Source organism: Papaver somniferum, chromosome 4 (assembly GCF_003573695.1).
Source record: "Papaver somniferum cultivar HN1 chromosome 4, ASM357369v1, whole genome shotgun sequence".
In the NCBI taxonomy this organism is placed as follows: domain Eukaryota; kingdom Viridiplantae; phylum Streptophyta; class Magnoliopsida; order Ranunculales; family Papaveraceae; genus Papaver; species Papaver somniferum.
In genome coordinates this window covers 58,002,855-58,019,553 of record NC_039361.1, presented here as the reverse complement: position 1 = coordinate 58,019,553, position 16,699 = coordinate 58,002,855, and the positions used below count along the sequence as shown (strand labels likewise).

At 36.2% G+C, this 16,699-nt stretch overlaps 3 protein-coding genes across 3 annotated transcripts; 2 read left to right on the top strand and 1 right to left on the bottom strand.

Moving 5' to 3' along the window:
• The first annotated feature begins 608 nt into the window (after window positions 1-608).
• On the top strand, window positions 609-4,224 carry LOC113272570 (thebaine 6-O-demethylase-like). Its single transcript, XM_026522384.1, has 5 exons — window positions 609-711; window positions 1,760-2,034; window positions 2,142-2,389; window positions 3,228-3,561; window positions 3,654-4,224. Exons 1-5 carry the CDS (start codon window positions 609-611, stop codon window positions 3,897-3,899), a joined length of 1,206 nt encoding a protein of 401 aa, XP_026378169.1. The 3' UTR covers window positions 3,900-4,224.
• Window positions 4,225-6,578: 2,354 nt separating this feature from the next.
• Window positions 6,579-8,621, top strand: LOC113275617 (protein ASPARTIC PROTEASE IN GUARD CELL 1-like). Its single transcript, XM_026525154.1, has one exon. It carries the CDS (start codon window positions 6,737-6,739, stop codon window positions 8,285-8,287), a length of 1,551 nt encoding a protein of 516 aa, XP_026380939.1. The 5' UTR covers window positions 6,579-6,736; the 3' UTR covers window positions 8,288-8,621.
• A 1,931-nt stretch (window positions 8,622-10,552) lies between these two features.
• Window positions 10,553-13,718, bottom strand: LOC113275618 (peptidyl-tRNA hydrolase, mitochondrial-like). The gene is made up of 8 exons (XM_026525155.1): window positions 13,333-13,718; window positions 13,082-13,166; window positions 12,463-12,530; window positions 12,332-12,382; window positions 12,156-12,229; window positions 11,412-11,470; window positions 11,241-11,317; window positions 10,553-11,127 (listed from the first exon to the last, which is right to left on the bottom strand). The coding sequence occupies exons 1-8, from the start codon at window positions 13,588-13,590 to the stop codon at window positions 10,987-10,989; spliced, it is 813 nt and encodes a 270-aa protein (XP_026380940.1). The 5' UTR covers window positions 13,591-13,718; the 3' UTR covers window positions 10,553-10,986.
• Between the last annotated feature and the right edge of the window lie 2,981 nt (window positions 13,719-16,699).

Genomic DNA, 16,699 nt, shown 5'->3' with positions numbered 1-16,699 from the left:
AAAAATGGAAACAGATTAGTTAATGAGAATAAATCCAATCTAAATATCTTGTGACCACTTAGTTGACTGATTATAAGTGAAATTAGTTGCACTACTAATTTTTTTAATTAGTCGTAATTCATAAAGGTTAATTTAGTCTCATATAAAATTTGGAAACTTAAAGTCAATCTAAAACTATTAATCTTAACCGTACATCCTACCGATATATACTATCTTAATGATGGGTTTTTAGAAGAGAGAGGAATCAAATATGAGTTCCTCAGAAATTTTCACAATAAAAAACCACACATTAATTAATAAAATAAAAAAAATTGGCAACAGGATGTGTAGTGGGGTCACCAACCGAACGGAGAGCTTCTACGAAGGGATCATGCTTAAAGGTTTTTTTTGTAATCAGAATCATGCATAAAGTAGATAAATATATAAAACTGGATTTTGGAAAGACCAGTGGTTAGGTAATGCTCCTGGGAAAATTGCCTTTCCCAACCTATACAATGTCTCAAGAAAGAAAAACAATGTAGTCAAGCAATTTTATAGCAGGGATAGGGAAGGGTAGTTGAATTGGAACCTGGACTTGAGAAGGAGCAATGTAGTTAATCTCGGCCGAGATGGCCGAGATACCGCCGATAATATCGGTTTCGCTGTTTAACCGAGATGCCGATATTACCGGTATTGGCCGATATTCCGCCGATATTGGCCGATATTTCACTGGTATTCACTGAAATATTGTGTCTCGCTACTCGACCGATATTCATCGAAATCCGATATTGACTACATTGAGAAGGAGACCGTTAGATATTGAGATAGTAGAAGCAGGGGAACTATCGAACAAGATGCAACACGTGACACTGAGTGACGTCAAAGAACAGAAAATATGTAAGTGGGGAACATGCGGGGACTTTACGATACGCTCCTGCTACTCATCTCTAATTCCTTCCCCATCCCTCGTTGACTTTCCTCACAAGATTGTTCGTAATAATAATATGCATACCAAAGTTAAACTTTTTACGTGGTTGCTATATCATAATTCTTGCTAACTCGGGATGATCTAGAAAAGAGAGGGAGAACTTTGGTAAACATATTTTGTATGGGGAAAAACAAGATCGCCTGCCAGTTGAAGGTTTTCTGCGATATTTAGAGTACTATTATGGCATCAAATTTAATCTCGTTAAATTCTCGTCTTTTTTATTCTAGTTTGTAGTTATTTGCAATATTTAGAGTACTATTATGTAGTTGTGCTAAACGCTTTCGCGGATTTTAGCGCAACAGTTCAATGATTTCGTCACAAAATATGATACATAAGTACACACTTCTTTTCCCATGTGAGCAAAAGCAATGAGAGGGGTCATTGGCCCATACACATTATGCAAAATGTATGAATAATAATCTTTAAAAATGAACAATTTGTGATGCTAATTTGTTCAAGCCTAAACCGCATTGCAGACTCAAATATAATTCTTTCATGGCAAATCAACACAGTACCTTTTTAGGCTTTCACAATCACCGCCAGTTGCTCTAAACAAGAACTTGATCATATTAATTTAGTTGTTGATTATCTTTGAACACTAGGTAAAATCATATTAATAGACATCAAACTAGTAGCTCTGTCCCTTCGTCTAGTGAAAAGATAAATGCATGACTCGTACAAACAGTGCGCAATACATTTTAAGTATATATAGGATTATCCAAAGAGAGAAAGAAACACAAGTACTTCACATTCGGAATTTCCGATAAGAAATTGATTCATTAATTAGTTTAGAAAAATCATGGAGAAAGCAAAAACTTGTGAAGCTAGGTAATGGTATGGCAATACCAAGTGTTCAAGAATTGGCTAAACTCACGCTTTCTGAAATTCCTTCTCGATACATATGCACCGATGAAAACCTTATGTTTCCTATGGGTGCATCTGTGATAGATGATCATGAAACCATTCCTGTCATTGATATAAAAATTTTATTATCTCCAGAACCCCTAATCGGAAAGTTAGAATTGGATAGGCTTCATTCTGCTTGCAAAGAATGGGGTTTCTTTCAGGTATATATGTCGTAAATACAAGCATTGTGATTGCATCAAGTAGTTGTACTTTGCTACACTAATTATTAGATATTGATAATCTTCCTTTATATATATATATATTGCAGGTAGTAAACCATGGAGTCGATGCTTCATTGTTGGATAATGTAAAATCAGAAATTCAAGGTTTCTTTAACCTTTCTATGGATGAGAAAACTAAATATGAACAGGAAGATGGAGATGTAGAAGGATTTGGACAAGGCTTTATTGCATCAGAGGACCAAGCACTTGACTGGGCAGATATATTTATGATGCTCACTCTTCCTCTCCATTTAAGGAAGCCTCATTTATTTTCAAAACTCCCACCGCCTCTCAGGTTATTATTAATTCATAATCGGTTTTTATGCACTGGACTTTTTAATCTCACATTTTCATAGTCGGTTTGTATGCACCTCACTCAGTTTTTTCTTATTCTTGTTTTCTTTGTTTGGCCCACACATATTTAACATTTAGTCCACCTTGTTAGAATATCAGTCTTTAAATAATTCTTTACAATTCCTTATTAGTTGTAACCATGTTGTATGTGAACATATTTAATATTTTATGCTGACATATAATTCTCTAAATGCATGCTTTAGAATTATATATTCTACAACTTGTACGCAGATGCTTCCAATTTTATCTTCTCTTATTCTTTAATGATGGAAAATTCCTTTTTAAATAAGATATAGAACGGAGTACACCTCACCTCATACTAGGAAGCACATGTGTCATTCAACCTTCCATCAAGAGTTGAAAACAACCTCACATAAGATTATCATAACTAGTATGACATTCCAAATAGTGTAAAAGATATTTGTCCTTATGTACCCTTAAACATACATAATTAACATAAACAAACCTTAATTCATTGATTAGGATTAGTACTAATTCAGCTTAAAGTAATAAAAATTATGTTTTATTGCTGAACCGACATAAAAAAACCAACACACCTAAGTCTCCCTATTTCTATAATTTTTTATCCCTTTTGATATTATTTTCTGGCTCCCCCATTGACCAATAGACATGCAAAATTAACGCTCTTTAAAAGAGTATGCATTATAGTGGATCATAATATTTTTCTCTCTTTTGGAATTTTCTCAGTGATGTGATTGGATAAATTAATTTGGTTGGTTTATTATAGTTTTTCATATAATCATCTAATTTACGTACAGGGATACAATCGAATCCTACTCATCAGAAATAAAAAATTTATCCATGGTTCTCTTTGAGAAGATGGAAAAAGCTCTACACGTACAAGCAGCCGAGATTAAGGGTATGTCAGAGGTGTTTAAATATGTGACACAAGCAATGAGGATGAACTATTATCCCCCTTGTCCTCAACCAAATCTCGTCATCGGTCTTACGTCGCACTCGGATTTTGGCGGTTTGACCATCCTCCTTCAAATCAACGAAGTTGAAGGATTACAGATAAAGAAAGAAGGGACATGGATTTCAGTCAAACCTCTACCTAATGCGTTCATAGTGAATGTTGAAGACATTTCGGAGGTATTTATTTAAGCTAGGGTAACTACTGTTCCTTGTTTTGAGTACTGGTTTTGCCTATACCCATAAAATTTCTTATTGTTTTTCTTTTACAGATAATGACTAATGGAATTTACCATAGCGTCGATCACCGGGCAGTAGTGAACTCAACAAAGGAGAGGCTCTCAATCGCAACATTTCATGATCCTAGTCTAGAGTCGGTAATAGGCCCAATATCAAGCTTGATTACTCCAGAGACACATGTTTTGTTCAAAAGTGGATCTACGTTTGGGGAACTTGTGGAGGAATGTCAGTCAAGGAAGCTCGACGGAAAATCATTTCTTGACTCCATGAGGATGTGAAATCTCAAGAACACAATAATACTACGTGATTGGATGTCATATTCAGCTGTCTTTTTGCCGTTTGTTGGTGCTCGAGTCCTTAATTGTTTTCATCATTACTTTTGATTCTAATTAATAAGACTTTTCTCAAGAACTCTTATGTAATGTACCTTTACTTCCAGAAAATAAAACGTATTGAGGCAAATGAGAAACAATAATTATTATTGACAGAGTGCTTGAGAAGTGTAATTTCTCGAGAGTGTGTTGTGTTTGTGTTTTGTTATATGTTCAATTTTGTATTGATCTTAGTTTTGGTCTTTGTTTCCTATGGTTACTAATTTTTCCCACGAGGTTCTTTCTTTTCTCTCGTGATTTAATCGTATATGGTGCACCAACCAGTTAGCTAGACTTTTGAGCACTTACAAAAACAACCCGAAACACACACACACAACCCAAAACCACAGATTAAATGTCTCAACTTGAGTAAGATAGCTTGAGCACTGGGAGCACTTGTACAAAATTGGCAAGAAACTTGGTACACCTGAATATCTTATAACAAGAAACTTGTAATGGCGGAGTTGAGAAGGTTTACTCATTTAAGTCGGTCGGTACTCTACTTTTAGGAGATGCGGAGAAGTATGGTGCCGATGATACCAGGCATGGCTCAAATAGATTTCATGGTTGCATCGCAGATGCCGAAAGAAACGAGTAAAGTAATCATAGTGGATGTAGTACTTCTAGAAGAATCTGAAGATGAACTTACAAAGGCAAGATTGATTCTAAATATGGATATGATGGTGAATACTGGTGGTAGGAGAGAACTGCAAATGATTGGAAGTTTTGTTCAGAAGTGCAGGGTTTCGGTCTCATAAAATCAGACCCATTCGCGCTATTCAGTCTGTCATTGAAGCTTTCCCATAGTAAAATTAATTAAGCTCTATAAAAAGAGTACTACTTTGCTTATTTCTCTAGGAAGCGTGCATATATAATGCTATTCACGTGTAAACAATAAGTCACCTTCACTTGAGGAGATGGTTCCGGTGTTTTGTTTTCTGAACTGTATATCAATAAACTGAATTCCCTAATATTTCAGGTACCAATATATCATGTATCAAAAAAAATAAAAAAATGTGGTACAGTGATAAAGTTGTTAGGTGGTGATATAAAGTGTATGAGTTCAACACTGGTTAGTATCTGATCTGTGTAGGGACTAAAATAAATAAAAAAGACACTAATTTAAAAAGTAAGAGGGGACTAAAATAAATAAAAAACACATACTGATTAAAAAAATAAGAAAAAACATTGGCAGCGTGATGTGGCGAGAGATCACCAACCAAATGGGAGTTTTATAAAGGGATCATGCATAAAGGGGATAGAACTAGATTTCGGGAAGACCAGCGGTTAGGTGAATGAACTCCAGGAGATGACATAAAGGATGCTTTCAGAGACAAAGATTGAACAAATCCTATTATAAGTGGAAATTTATTAATTTAAAAAATCCTACCTTATGCCATTTGTTGCAACATCTGGAGAGAATGTAATCAACCGATATTCGTCGGAGAGGTAAAAGAAAAGTACACTCAAAAGATCATATTAGATATTGAGGCGAATATTTTGTACTGATGTCATTTCTCCAAGGCTCTCAGCAACATTAGATTGGAAATGTTAGTCTTAAAATGGGAAGAACCATTTCAGAGGTAATTGTATGGTTGTCTTTCTGTAACTTTAATTTTCACCTCGGTCCATTATGGAATAAGGTATTGCAAGTATGTGATTCTTTATCCATATAAATTTGTATCATTTTATGTCATATAACTGGCTTATAAAAGGAGTACTACTTTGCATCTTTCGCCTACCAGTTGAAGGTTTTCTGCAACTTAAACTACTTGTCGTTAGACAAATGCTACCCCGCACCGTTTTGCGGGAAGTTATCCCGCTCAAGCGGACTTCTTTACCTTTAGATGATCAAATCAACGGTTAGATTCGCATTCAGGAAAGGATCCACCACTTTCAGGAACGGACCCACCATTTTTTCTAAAGGGTTCAAGGCTGTTAGATCTGGATTCTAACGTGATCTAACGGTAAAGAAACCGCTTGAGCATGATAGCTACCCGCAAAATGGTACAAGACATCATTGCTGTCTTTTTTGTGTTTTTTTTTACACGACTTATGCAACGGTCACTGTGGACTACGGTCAGCTAAAAAAGTACAGTACATTCTTAATAACAGTCTGGTTAGAAAAGAAGGAAGAGAATGATCGCGAAAATTAATACTCCAGATTTGAAAATCTACTACGAATAGTAAAAGCATATTCAAACAAGTTCAGAAAGCTGTAGATATGGCTCTCCGCCGGTTGGATTATGTTCAGTTGTAGACGTAACCAAGGCAGTTCCATAACCAACCATTCACAAACTCTTACTATTCCAGCCAAGTTTTTTTTTTAAGCAAAGCCAAGTTTTACATGTCAAACTCCGAGACCTGATGATGATCGAAGCAAATAAAAAATAGAAATTCCTCAGTAAAAAGTATATCTGCTTCTGCCCATAAAAAAATATTTTATCTTGAAAACTAACACCTGTTATACAATTTTAGATGTAAATAAACGTTTCAAATTTCCATTCCCTCTTTTCTTTCTCACTCATTTCGTCGCTAGCTATTATAATTTGCCCCTTTCACCTTTTAACGAGGGAGGGCCGTGACTGCCATTACTCCCACCAGTCACTCCTTCACTCACTCTCTTTCTTTCTCTCACTTCTTAAATAAACCTAACCCCCCATTTCCATTCATTTCCTTCTAAAAGAAGAAGCCCTAATCCACACCATTTCTCACTCTCTCCACTTTCCTCCTCTGTTACAACAATGGAGGAATTAAGGAGGTTTTGCATGTACTTTCTTCTATTCACTCTTCTCTATATTTCACCTTCACTTGTTCAATCTAGAAGCTTAGTAGTAGAAACTCCTAAAAAAACTACACTTCTTGATATTACAGCTTCAATTCAGAAAACCATTGATGTTGTTTCTTCTTCCAAACCAGAAACCACCATTCAGAACACATTTCTCCAACAAGAAACAACATTATCTGAATTCTCTTCTTCTTCTTCTTCTTCATCAAAATCATTTACTCTGGAACTGCATTCTAGAGATTCACTTCACTCATCCTCACATAAGGACTACAAAACTCTGATCAAATCTCGATTAGAACGTGATTCAGCTCGAGTCAGATCTCTTAACACTAAACTAGATCTAGCTGTTAATGGAATCAAGAAATCAGATCTCAAACCAGTAGAAACAACATTGGAACGAAGTCTGATGACTGAAGGAGGAGGGAAATCAAAAACTGAATTAGAAGGTCCAATCATATCAGGAACGAGTCAAGGAAGTGGTGAGTACTTCTCCCGAGTTGGAATCGGTCGTCCACCTAAACCGTTATATATGGTTCTTGATACAGGTAGTGATGTCACTTGGGTACAATGTTCACCTTGTACAGACTGTTACCAGCAAACCGACCCGATTTTTGAACCGTCTTCTTCTTCATCTTACTCACAGATTATGTGTAACACTGATACATGCCAAGCGTTAGATGTTTCGGCATGTCGTGCCGGTGTTTGCTTATATCAGGTTTCATATGGTGACGGTTCTTATACTGTTGGTGATTTTGTCAGCGAGACCTTAACTTTCGGCAAATCGAGTTCCGTCAACAACGTTTCTCTTGGTTGTGGTCATGATAATGAAGGTTTATTCGTCGGCTCAGCTGGTTTATTAGGTCTTGGTGGCGGCTCACTTTCATTTCCATCACAACTCAAAACTGAATCATTTTCTTATTGTTTAGTCGATAGAGATTCTAGCTCAACTTCAACACTCGACTTCGGTACCAGCTCAGAGCTAAACGTGAATAACTCCGTCACAACTCCGTTACTCCGCAATAACCAATTAGATACTTATTACTATCTGGGTTTAACGGGGTTAAGTGTTGGAGGAGAAATGTTAACGATTCCGCCATCGGCATTTGAAGTGGATGAAAGTGGTAACGGTGGCATAATTATTGACTCCGGAACGGCTGTGACTCGGTTGAAAACCGATGTTTATAACTCACTCAGAGATGCTTTTGTTAAAGGAACTCAGAATTTACCGTCTACAAGTGGTGTAGCAATTTTCGATACGTGTTATGATCTCTCAACGATGAGAAGTGTTGATGTTCCGACTATTTCTTTACATTTCCCCGGTGAGAAATATATAGCATTACCGGCTAAGAACTACTTGGTGCCGCTTGACTCCGCCGGGACGTTTTGTTTAGCGTTTGCACCGACGTCAGCTTCTTTGTCGATTATCGGGAATATTCAACAGCAGGGTACACGTGTCACTTTTGATTTGGTTAATTCTCTTGTTGGATTCTCTGCCAGTCGATGTTAGTTATAGATAGATAGATTTTGAGCAGAAAATATTGCTCTTTGTTGTTGTAATGTATTATTTTATTTTTACGGTCTTTTTTTTACTCCTGTTGTTTGAGGTAATTTTCTTAAAGAAATTTTACCACAGGAGAGGTTGTTGTTGTTATTATCTACGGTTGGATGTGTATTTAATAGAAATGGGAGTATAGGTAATGGGACTTATGGTTTGCATGGGTGACATGTGGTTTGTCGGTTGAATATCTAGGTGCAATATTTGTGGGGTTTATATTTTTGTTTGTGATGTTGTTGTGGTGTGTAGGAAGGGTCAATTTCTTGGAAGATGTGATTTAAGGGAAGCACTTCACATGTTTTCAGGAATCAAAGTTTGGCAACATTGTACCTTGTTGCTTATCTTGACTGATGCGAGACATTTGTGGTGCTGGTGGTTGATGACTTCATATTTTTAGACTTTAGTAAGGCCAAGTTGTTCTCAGTACCAAAATGAATCTTGCCTATGCTCACTGGTCACTGCACGGTGTGCAGAGGGTATTTTCGAAGCTGCTTGATACTTCCAAATGTTTTCCCCGTACATATCTCCCAATTCGGCTCCTATCTATCTGTGGCCTCTGTCCTGTTGAACAGCCATAGAGCAGGACCTCTGCGACACTGTCCTGGGGGTAAGTTTTGGGGCAAGAAGTTATTTGGCTTGTTTTCTGTGATAATTAGCAAGGCCAGGAACCACTGGGCAATAGAGCAGTGCAGTAGATTCCTATCACCATTCTTCTGTGAAAGATTGTGAGAGGTTATAGTTCAATCAATTCAAGTTGGAGTTTTTATGGAATAATACCCAGAAAAGCAAGGGGTCATAATCTTGCAGGGACGCCAATGGGGGTTTTTCAGTACAATTTTGTGCAAGTTCTGGTGCTTTGGGCTGAGATTTTAAGCCGTAATATTCACTTGTGGACTGGAGATAATCTAAGAGTGGATTCATTTGGCTCTTGGAGATGAATTAAACAGTCTTGAGCCAAAGAAAAAAAAGATGATTTAAACAGTCTGTCTATACAAAATTTCATGTTTTTAAAATTATATATATTCTTCACTAGACAAGAGCATACTTTATATCAAATCATGTAATAAGGTGAACCAATCAAAATACCCTAATATGCTGGTTGTACAACACCTTCACATAATCATTTGATTCTCCACTCACAAAAGCCTGTTAGTTTGGGGGCATATTGATAGAACAAAATAAAATATACATGCCAAATACTACTTTATGGATGAAAGTTATTTAGAATTGTTAGATACTAGAAGTAATTTCCATGGGATCTAATTTCCAGATTTTTATTTACAATACACTGCAACTGCATTGGTTTAACAGAAAGCTAACCATGATAACAAGTCCCTGTAAAATCCTAGATGGCACTTTATTGTTTTAACCAAAGATTAGCGAAACCTTTTAGGTAATTGTTGTCTAAATAACATACTTTTACGCCTCTAAGCTTTTTGTTATTGTTACTTGTCATTTGACTGCATCAAAAGGAGCACATTACATGTCCATGGGGATCATATCCTCTAATGAACTAGTTGTTTACAGACTTCTAAACTCTTTTTTAGCTACAAGAAAATATAAAGTGCATATCCTTGGTTGCCTAACCCTAACTTCCCGACAGGAAAAAGAAATCCGTAGGGCGTTTTTTACTTTTACTACTCATCTGTAGGGAGATTTAATAAAAGGCTGCTATGATGAAGGGACCAGAATTTATTAACCAGGGGATCAAACATATTGACCAGAGTTGGAAGATAGTAAGTTTTGTAAAATATATTCTGATGATCCTCGTGGAAGAAAAAAAAGAAGTGACTCTTGCCAGACAGAAACAACCGAATAAGAAACCATGAAAAACCTAGTCCCACCAATGTTTATTTTTGTTATCAAATACACTACATGCCTCTTTTATCTGTGGGTCAAAGAGGGCTGCTATTCACCAAAAAATATTGCATGAAAAAAGCATCCGTATAAAGCAACAGGCATGTCTAGATTTGCTGGTCGTTTATTCAAAATTTCAAATACATGAAATCCTATTTACGTAACTGCAAAAGATTTCTTCAAATGAGAAAGGAAAACTTTAAGGTTGTGGTAGGTACCTGAAGAATAAGGAATGATTTACTGCACCATTTCTGGACGGTTTATGGTATCTGCAGCTGCTGATGCTGGATGGCTAATGATATCTGCAGTTGCTTATGCTGAATCTGTGGAAAGACAGAAAAGAAAACAGAAACGAAAACGTAGCTCGAATAGTTTCAGATTTCCTGTCTATAGTCAGAATAAATATGCTCACATTTCACCAACAGTCGAACATTATTCTGGTATTCCTCGGAAAATTTTTCCACAAGCTTTTCATTCAGGGATATAGCTGTGATGTGAAGTGAAAATTAAGTGTTTGGGATAGGCAACAATTACTTCACATAAAAAATGAGATAAATACATCAGAACAAAAAATCGGGAAATTCAATGCGATCCGTATTGGAGAAATCCAGCTGACAGTTGGATCATTCAACTTTAGATGCTTCTTCACCTCAAAAAGCTTGAAACTCTTAACCAGGCTCTGGCAAAACCCTGGTTTTCAGCTTCAGGTTACCATTTCAAAGAACAACAAACCTTTTTTCTTTGGAGATTGTAAGGTTCTGCTTATCCAGATAATTTATCAAAACTTTAACATTTTAACCAAGCTGTTTCATAGACTTTGATTCGGACTTCGATGCGGACTTTGATGCAGAATTAGTAAATGCAGCACTTTTATCAAATCCCTCAAGCAAAAGTATCCTTAACGCGTCATATCCATTTTGGAAAGTGAAATCCAACTGCAGTAAACACAAAATGAAACACTAGACAATTAGAATTATTTCTAACTTTCTTTAACCCTTACTCTTTTGATTATAGTGTGCTTCCAAGGCGAGTACAAAGTGTGATGTACCTCTTCGCGCTCTTGTTTATTGAAAGGTCGAAGAACAAACGATGCACCATCCATTTTGCCAGTAGGTCGTCCAATTCCTTATCAGAATAAACACTAATTCTTTAATATTTTTTCAATTATAATACAGACAAAAATTAGATAGATATGTAAGCAAGATATACAAATGCATACCTATTCTCAACCGTGGAAAATCACGGCTACCCTTGAAATGGTCAATGACACTTCTCATCCTGCCATTCAAGGAAAACGATAAGCTCACAAATTAAGCAAAGATATGGCCATACTATACAGTTATTTCTAAAGAGAAATGACAAAATAAATGAAAATACCAAAAAAACTAGGATTAGTTTGGTTAAGAATCAGTTTTCTTCCTTTTCCACTTGATCAATAAATATTGTGTTTAGGACTAATATGTGTTGCTTCTTTAGGATTCCCCCTTAAGGATGCACAAAATACCCCCAAAACTTCTCTTCTTTAGTAAAAATAGACAGTTCCTAGCCCAGGGTCATACGTCTAGGCAAGTTCTTAGGAGCAATGCTTCTGAAAAACATCCCGCCAAATTAAAACCAAACCCTTACTGGTGGGGGGCTATATCCACACAGATCATTTCTAGTCATGGAGCTTCATCTATCCGCAATTTACATGATGCCATCATATATAATATACTCAGGAGTATCAAGTGTGTTTTATGAATTGAATAGAAATTAAAAGGCTTGTGACTTGTCATCCTATGAAAGGCGAAAGTGTACCAGTAAGGAGGTAACAGAACATGGAACTGACAATATAATAGAAATGATACGAGATTCGGATAGAGGAGATGAATCCTTCTAGAAAGGAAACAAGAAGTGTGACATGATTACCAAGAATCCTAGAAAATCAAAAGAAGTAGTGCGACATAGAATTTAGTCAATTTACCCATTGTGCCCTCCATGTCCACCTTTTGGCAGTAAACGTAATGCTCCGAAAGGCAAATCCATGTCATCAAATATCTGTTTAGAAGACCATAAGAGTTTAATAGAAGTGATGAAGAAATGTAATGCTCTCTTTCTGAAACCAGTATAGGAAATATTTAATATAACTAAATTCATTACCACAACTACTTGCTTCAACGGTATCTTGTAATATGAAACGATGGAACCAACCTACAAATGAGGATCAAAATTAAGCACACGGGTGAAGCAACAATAGATAAAAAAAAAGTTCACAGAATTTGCTTACTTACCGATTGACCACTCAAATTCATGAAAGTTTGTGGTTTCGCAAGCATAACAGGAACGTCTCCTATATGGCCTGCACATAGAAAACCATATCGAATCAAGAACCATCAAATAAAGGACTAGCTATTGTTTGGAAATTAGTTTTGATACACCAAATTGGTGACACATCTCTACAACATAGCGACCTATTTGAAACTTGTAAACCTCCCACACGGTCGGGATCAAACTAGATTATTCTATAAGGCCCAACTAGCTACTGACTTTGAGTCGGTATGTATCAAAGAATGATCCAACTTTTCATCTAAATCCTTGAAATGTGGATTCATCGCTAAGCATAAACATGAGAAATTAAAAGTTAACCTCAACTCTAAGACCCTCGTTCTGAAGTTGAACAATTTTAGCTAGACTTAGATCACTTTATGTAATGGTGCCAGAACAATCTCTATTACTGTTTCCCACAACAATTACCTAATTCTAGTACCCCATGTTACCAATTTTTAAGAACGCGAGTTACTTGAAACTCATAACCTTATTGAGTAAACGAAAAAGAGTATGTAGAATACCTTCTCCAAATTGAGCTTTAAACGAAACACCGAGTAAACCAAGTAGAGTTTGTAGAAATACCTTTTCCAAATAGAGCTTTAAACGAAACACTACTCATTGATATTCCTTCAGCTTCAGCTATAGCATCTACTAACTCAAATCCCACCTAAATACCAAACAGTAACAACAAAAGGTGAGATTTTTCTTATTTAATGAACCATAGAAACTCCAATTCATGGAATAAAAGTAGAATTTTAAAGGCAATTTAATCATATATCTGCCCAATTGAATGGAAAAGAAGAGGAGAAATTAATTAAGGTAAAATACATTACATTATGTCTGGTTCCGTTATATAACTTTCCAGGGTTGCCAAGACCAACGAATAACCATGGTTTAGGTTTACCGTCAGTTTCCGTTGTTGTGCTTGTGGTTGTGGATGCAGATGCGCATGAGATTAAGGTTGATGGTGAAGAAGATGAGAATTGAGATACGGCCATTTTCTTTCTCCGAGAAAGAAAACCAATAGTTACACGACAAGTAATACGAACTGTAATTGCTGGAGAAGAAGATGAAATTGCCGGTAGAATCATGGTTGTTTCCTTTGATATACTGAAATTTAACGCGCAAGTTTTTGGTTTCCCTTTTCCAAGTTGCCTAAAGACTTGTTTTCCTGTTCTGATTCGCAATGGTTTCTACTTTCTGTTCTGGAATTTCTAGGTAGTTGCTAATGACTTCTCACCCCTTTGATCAATTGATTTAGGTACGGTGAGGATTTCTTGCGCTGATGGCTAGGATGGAAATATGTTAGGCCCTAGAATCTAGATACTTAGACCTGCACATGGGTCGGTTGGCTCGGGTTTCGCCCAAAAACACCTACCAACCCCCTAATACTTCGGTTTTACAATTTTAAAACCAAAACCACCCGATCTATTTTTAGTTCATGTTTAAACTCGCCTATTCTGGGTCGGTCGGTTTTGAGTTTAAATCCGTGTTAACCCAGTCTACAATGTCTATATTTCAGCATTTCCAGCCAGTTTTTTATTTGTAATATTGATTATATTTGGACCTGCTATATATATATTGAATGATCATTAATACACCTATACACATGTTTTAAAATGTAGACATATTTATTTAAGTTCTTAATTACTTAAACAAGCCAAACCACAACCATAAGTCTTCAAAGTTCAATATAACAATACTTCCAATAAAAATAAAATAACAACCAACACTATCGATTTTTATAGGAGAGTTCGGTCGGTTTTAGCATTAAACCATAAACTAATCCATCCATATCGGGTTTTTTGATTCATAACCATATACCAACCCACTACGGGCGAGTTTGGTTTAAAAACCGACGATTTCATTGGGTGCGGACGGGTTTCGACTTGATGGGTCGGTTCTTGTGCAGCTCTATAGACACTTGGGTTACTCATTCGGATGTGATTATGCAGCTTATGCTAGTAATAATATGCTCAGTTTTGGAAAATCGGAAAGTGCCTCCCTTCTATACTTTCCAATAGCATATAACTACAGGAAAAGCCTTCGGTCACAACCAAAGAGATCTAAGGTTATGATTCGAGTAATCAAAGGTTAGTTATCGTGAAGTATGATAAGGAAGTAAATAAAGTAATTGAGGCAAGATAATTACGTGGTTCGGTATTAAATTTTACGTTCATTGGAGTTATTTCACTAAGTATTGATGATGGTTACATGCAAACTATGAACAACTCTCAAGTACAATGGTCTCTCAAGCCACCTCTCTTACAACCCTAAATCTCCCAACTCCTCCTTCAATATTTTCCTTCACTTTAAAGGCATAGTGGATGACAACTCATTATTCTCGTTGGAATTCTAAAGTGAGTGTTGAACGAAACATAACTATTACCTTCGTTCGCTGGATTGAGCATTATAGCTGAGAGGTGAGATCGATGAGACATATGAAATTATCCACTGAAGCTATTATTATACGTCTGTTCCGAACAAATCCGTTTTCACCACATGTCCAGCCAACTAGGTTTCTGCTCATTATTATTGTTAATAGATTCGTCATTGGTTTTTAACCCTTTTGAGTTTTTCTTTAACCATCAACAAATTCCAGGGGAAATATTTATTCATTAAGCTTCATTAAGAAGATCATTAACATGAAAAATTTCATGAGAGCAAAGTCAGCAAGAACCTTTTTCAACTCAATTCTTAACATGTTTTTATTTTTCATATTAGCAACAAGTTGAATCTTAGCTTCCTCAAAGAATTTAATAAAATCAAAAACAATATCGGCAAAAATCATTCTCCCTTCCTCAACATCTTGACGAGTGCAGGAAAAGTAGGAATTTATTTCGGGATGATCCTCAACGAAATCAAGAGTATCGAATTCGTTATCAAAGAGAGTTGTTTTCTTCTTCCTTTCTGATCATATATGTTAGAGCATAGCTCGGTTGAACTCACCAAGCGTTGGTATGTCAAGTTTGATTAAATATTTTAGTATCAAAACTCATCTAAAGTTTCTTGATTAAATACTATATTCAACTTCGTTTAGGTTAGACTAGAAAGTATATGAATGTTGAGACATACAAGTATTACTTCGAAGACCTTAAGAATGCGAAGAAGTAACGAACTACAACGACGACATGATCATTCCACTTGAGGGTAGTAATACTGACTTGAACTTGTTTCATTCCTAACATATCTTTCAATTCGTGCATATTGAAAACATAACCGTGAAGCTGTATATATTGTATATTATACTCTAGTGATGTGACATGATCATAATAGTATAATCATAATATAAAGGAATTAGACCACGAAGTATAACGCTTATCTTTTGAACTTCGTAGATATGACATCGACATAATCTTGTATATATTGTTATGATTATGTGTATGGTTTATGGTGAAGATTTCATCATAGGAAACAATGTTTTACATTCGTTTAAAGGAAGTACATTCCTAAACTTGTTTTGTGAATCGAAAGGGAATCCAATAGGCTTATTGGTCTTATTATTCATTGTTATCTTTGGATGACCAACATGTGTGAGTTGGTAGAACCAATCTTAACTCAGGTTATGTATCTTGGTATAACCGATCACAATGCCTGGACTTATGATTTGGTATGACCGGTCCTGGTATTGGTGTAACCGATCCTAAGTAATCACCATGTGATGGTATGATCCATCTTTGTAATTGGTGTGACCAATCCTAGTAATTGGTGTGACCGATCATAAGAGTTGTGTGACCGATCCTTGTAGTTGGTGTAACCTGTCCTGGTAACTGGTGTGACCGGTCACAAGTAGATACCATGTGTAGATGGAACCGATCCTTGTAATTGGTGTAACCGGTCCTGGTAAATGGTGTGACCGATAACATGTAGGTATCATATTTAGGTATACCGATCCTAGTGATTGGTATAAACGACCCGAACCCATGTGTGTGACTTGGAAGGACCGATCACAACTAACCGTTGTGATTTGGTATAACCAATCACATAGTAATCTTGGAATATAGGCAAACCAATTCGAAGCTTGTTTGGAAGTGTGGTATAACCGATTCCAAGAATGTAAATCCATTTACATATGAAATAAGGATTTGCAGCGAAAAGATGTCAACATACTTTGAACATGAGTAGTAACTCTTATCATTTATTGTTCAAAGATATTCCTTGGTACTCAAGGTGATCCTGTGCCAATATAAATTAAGAATC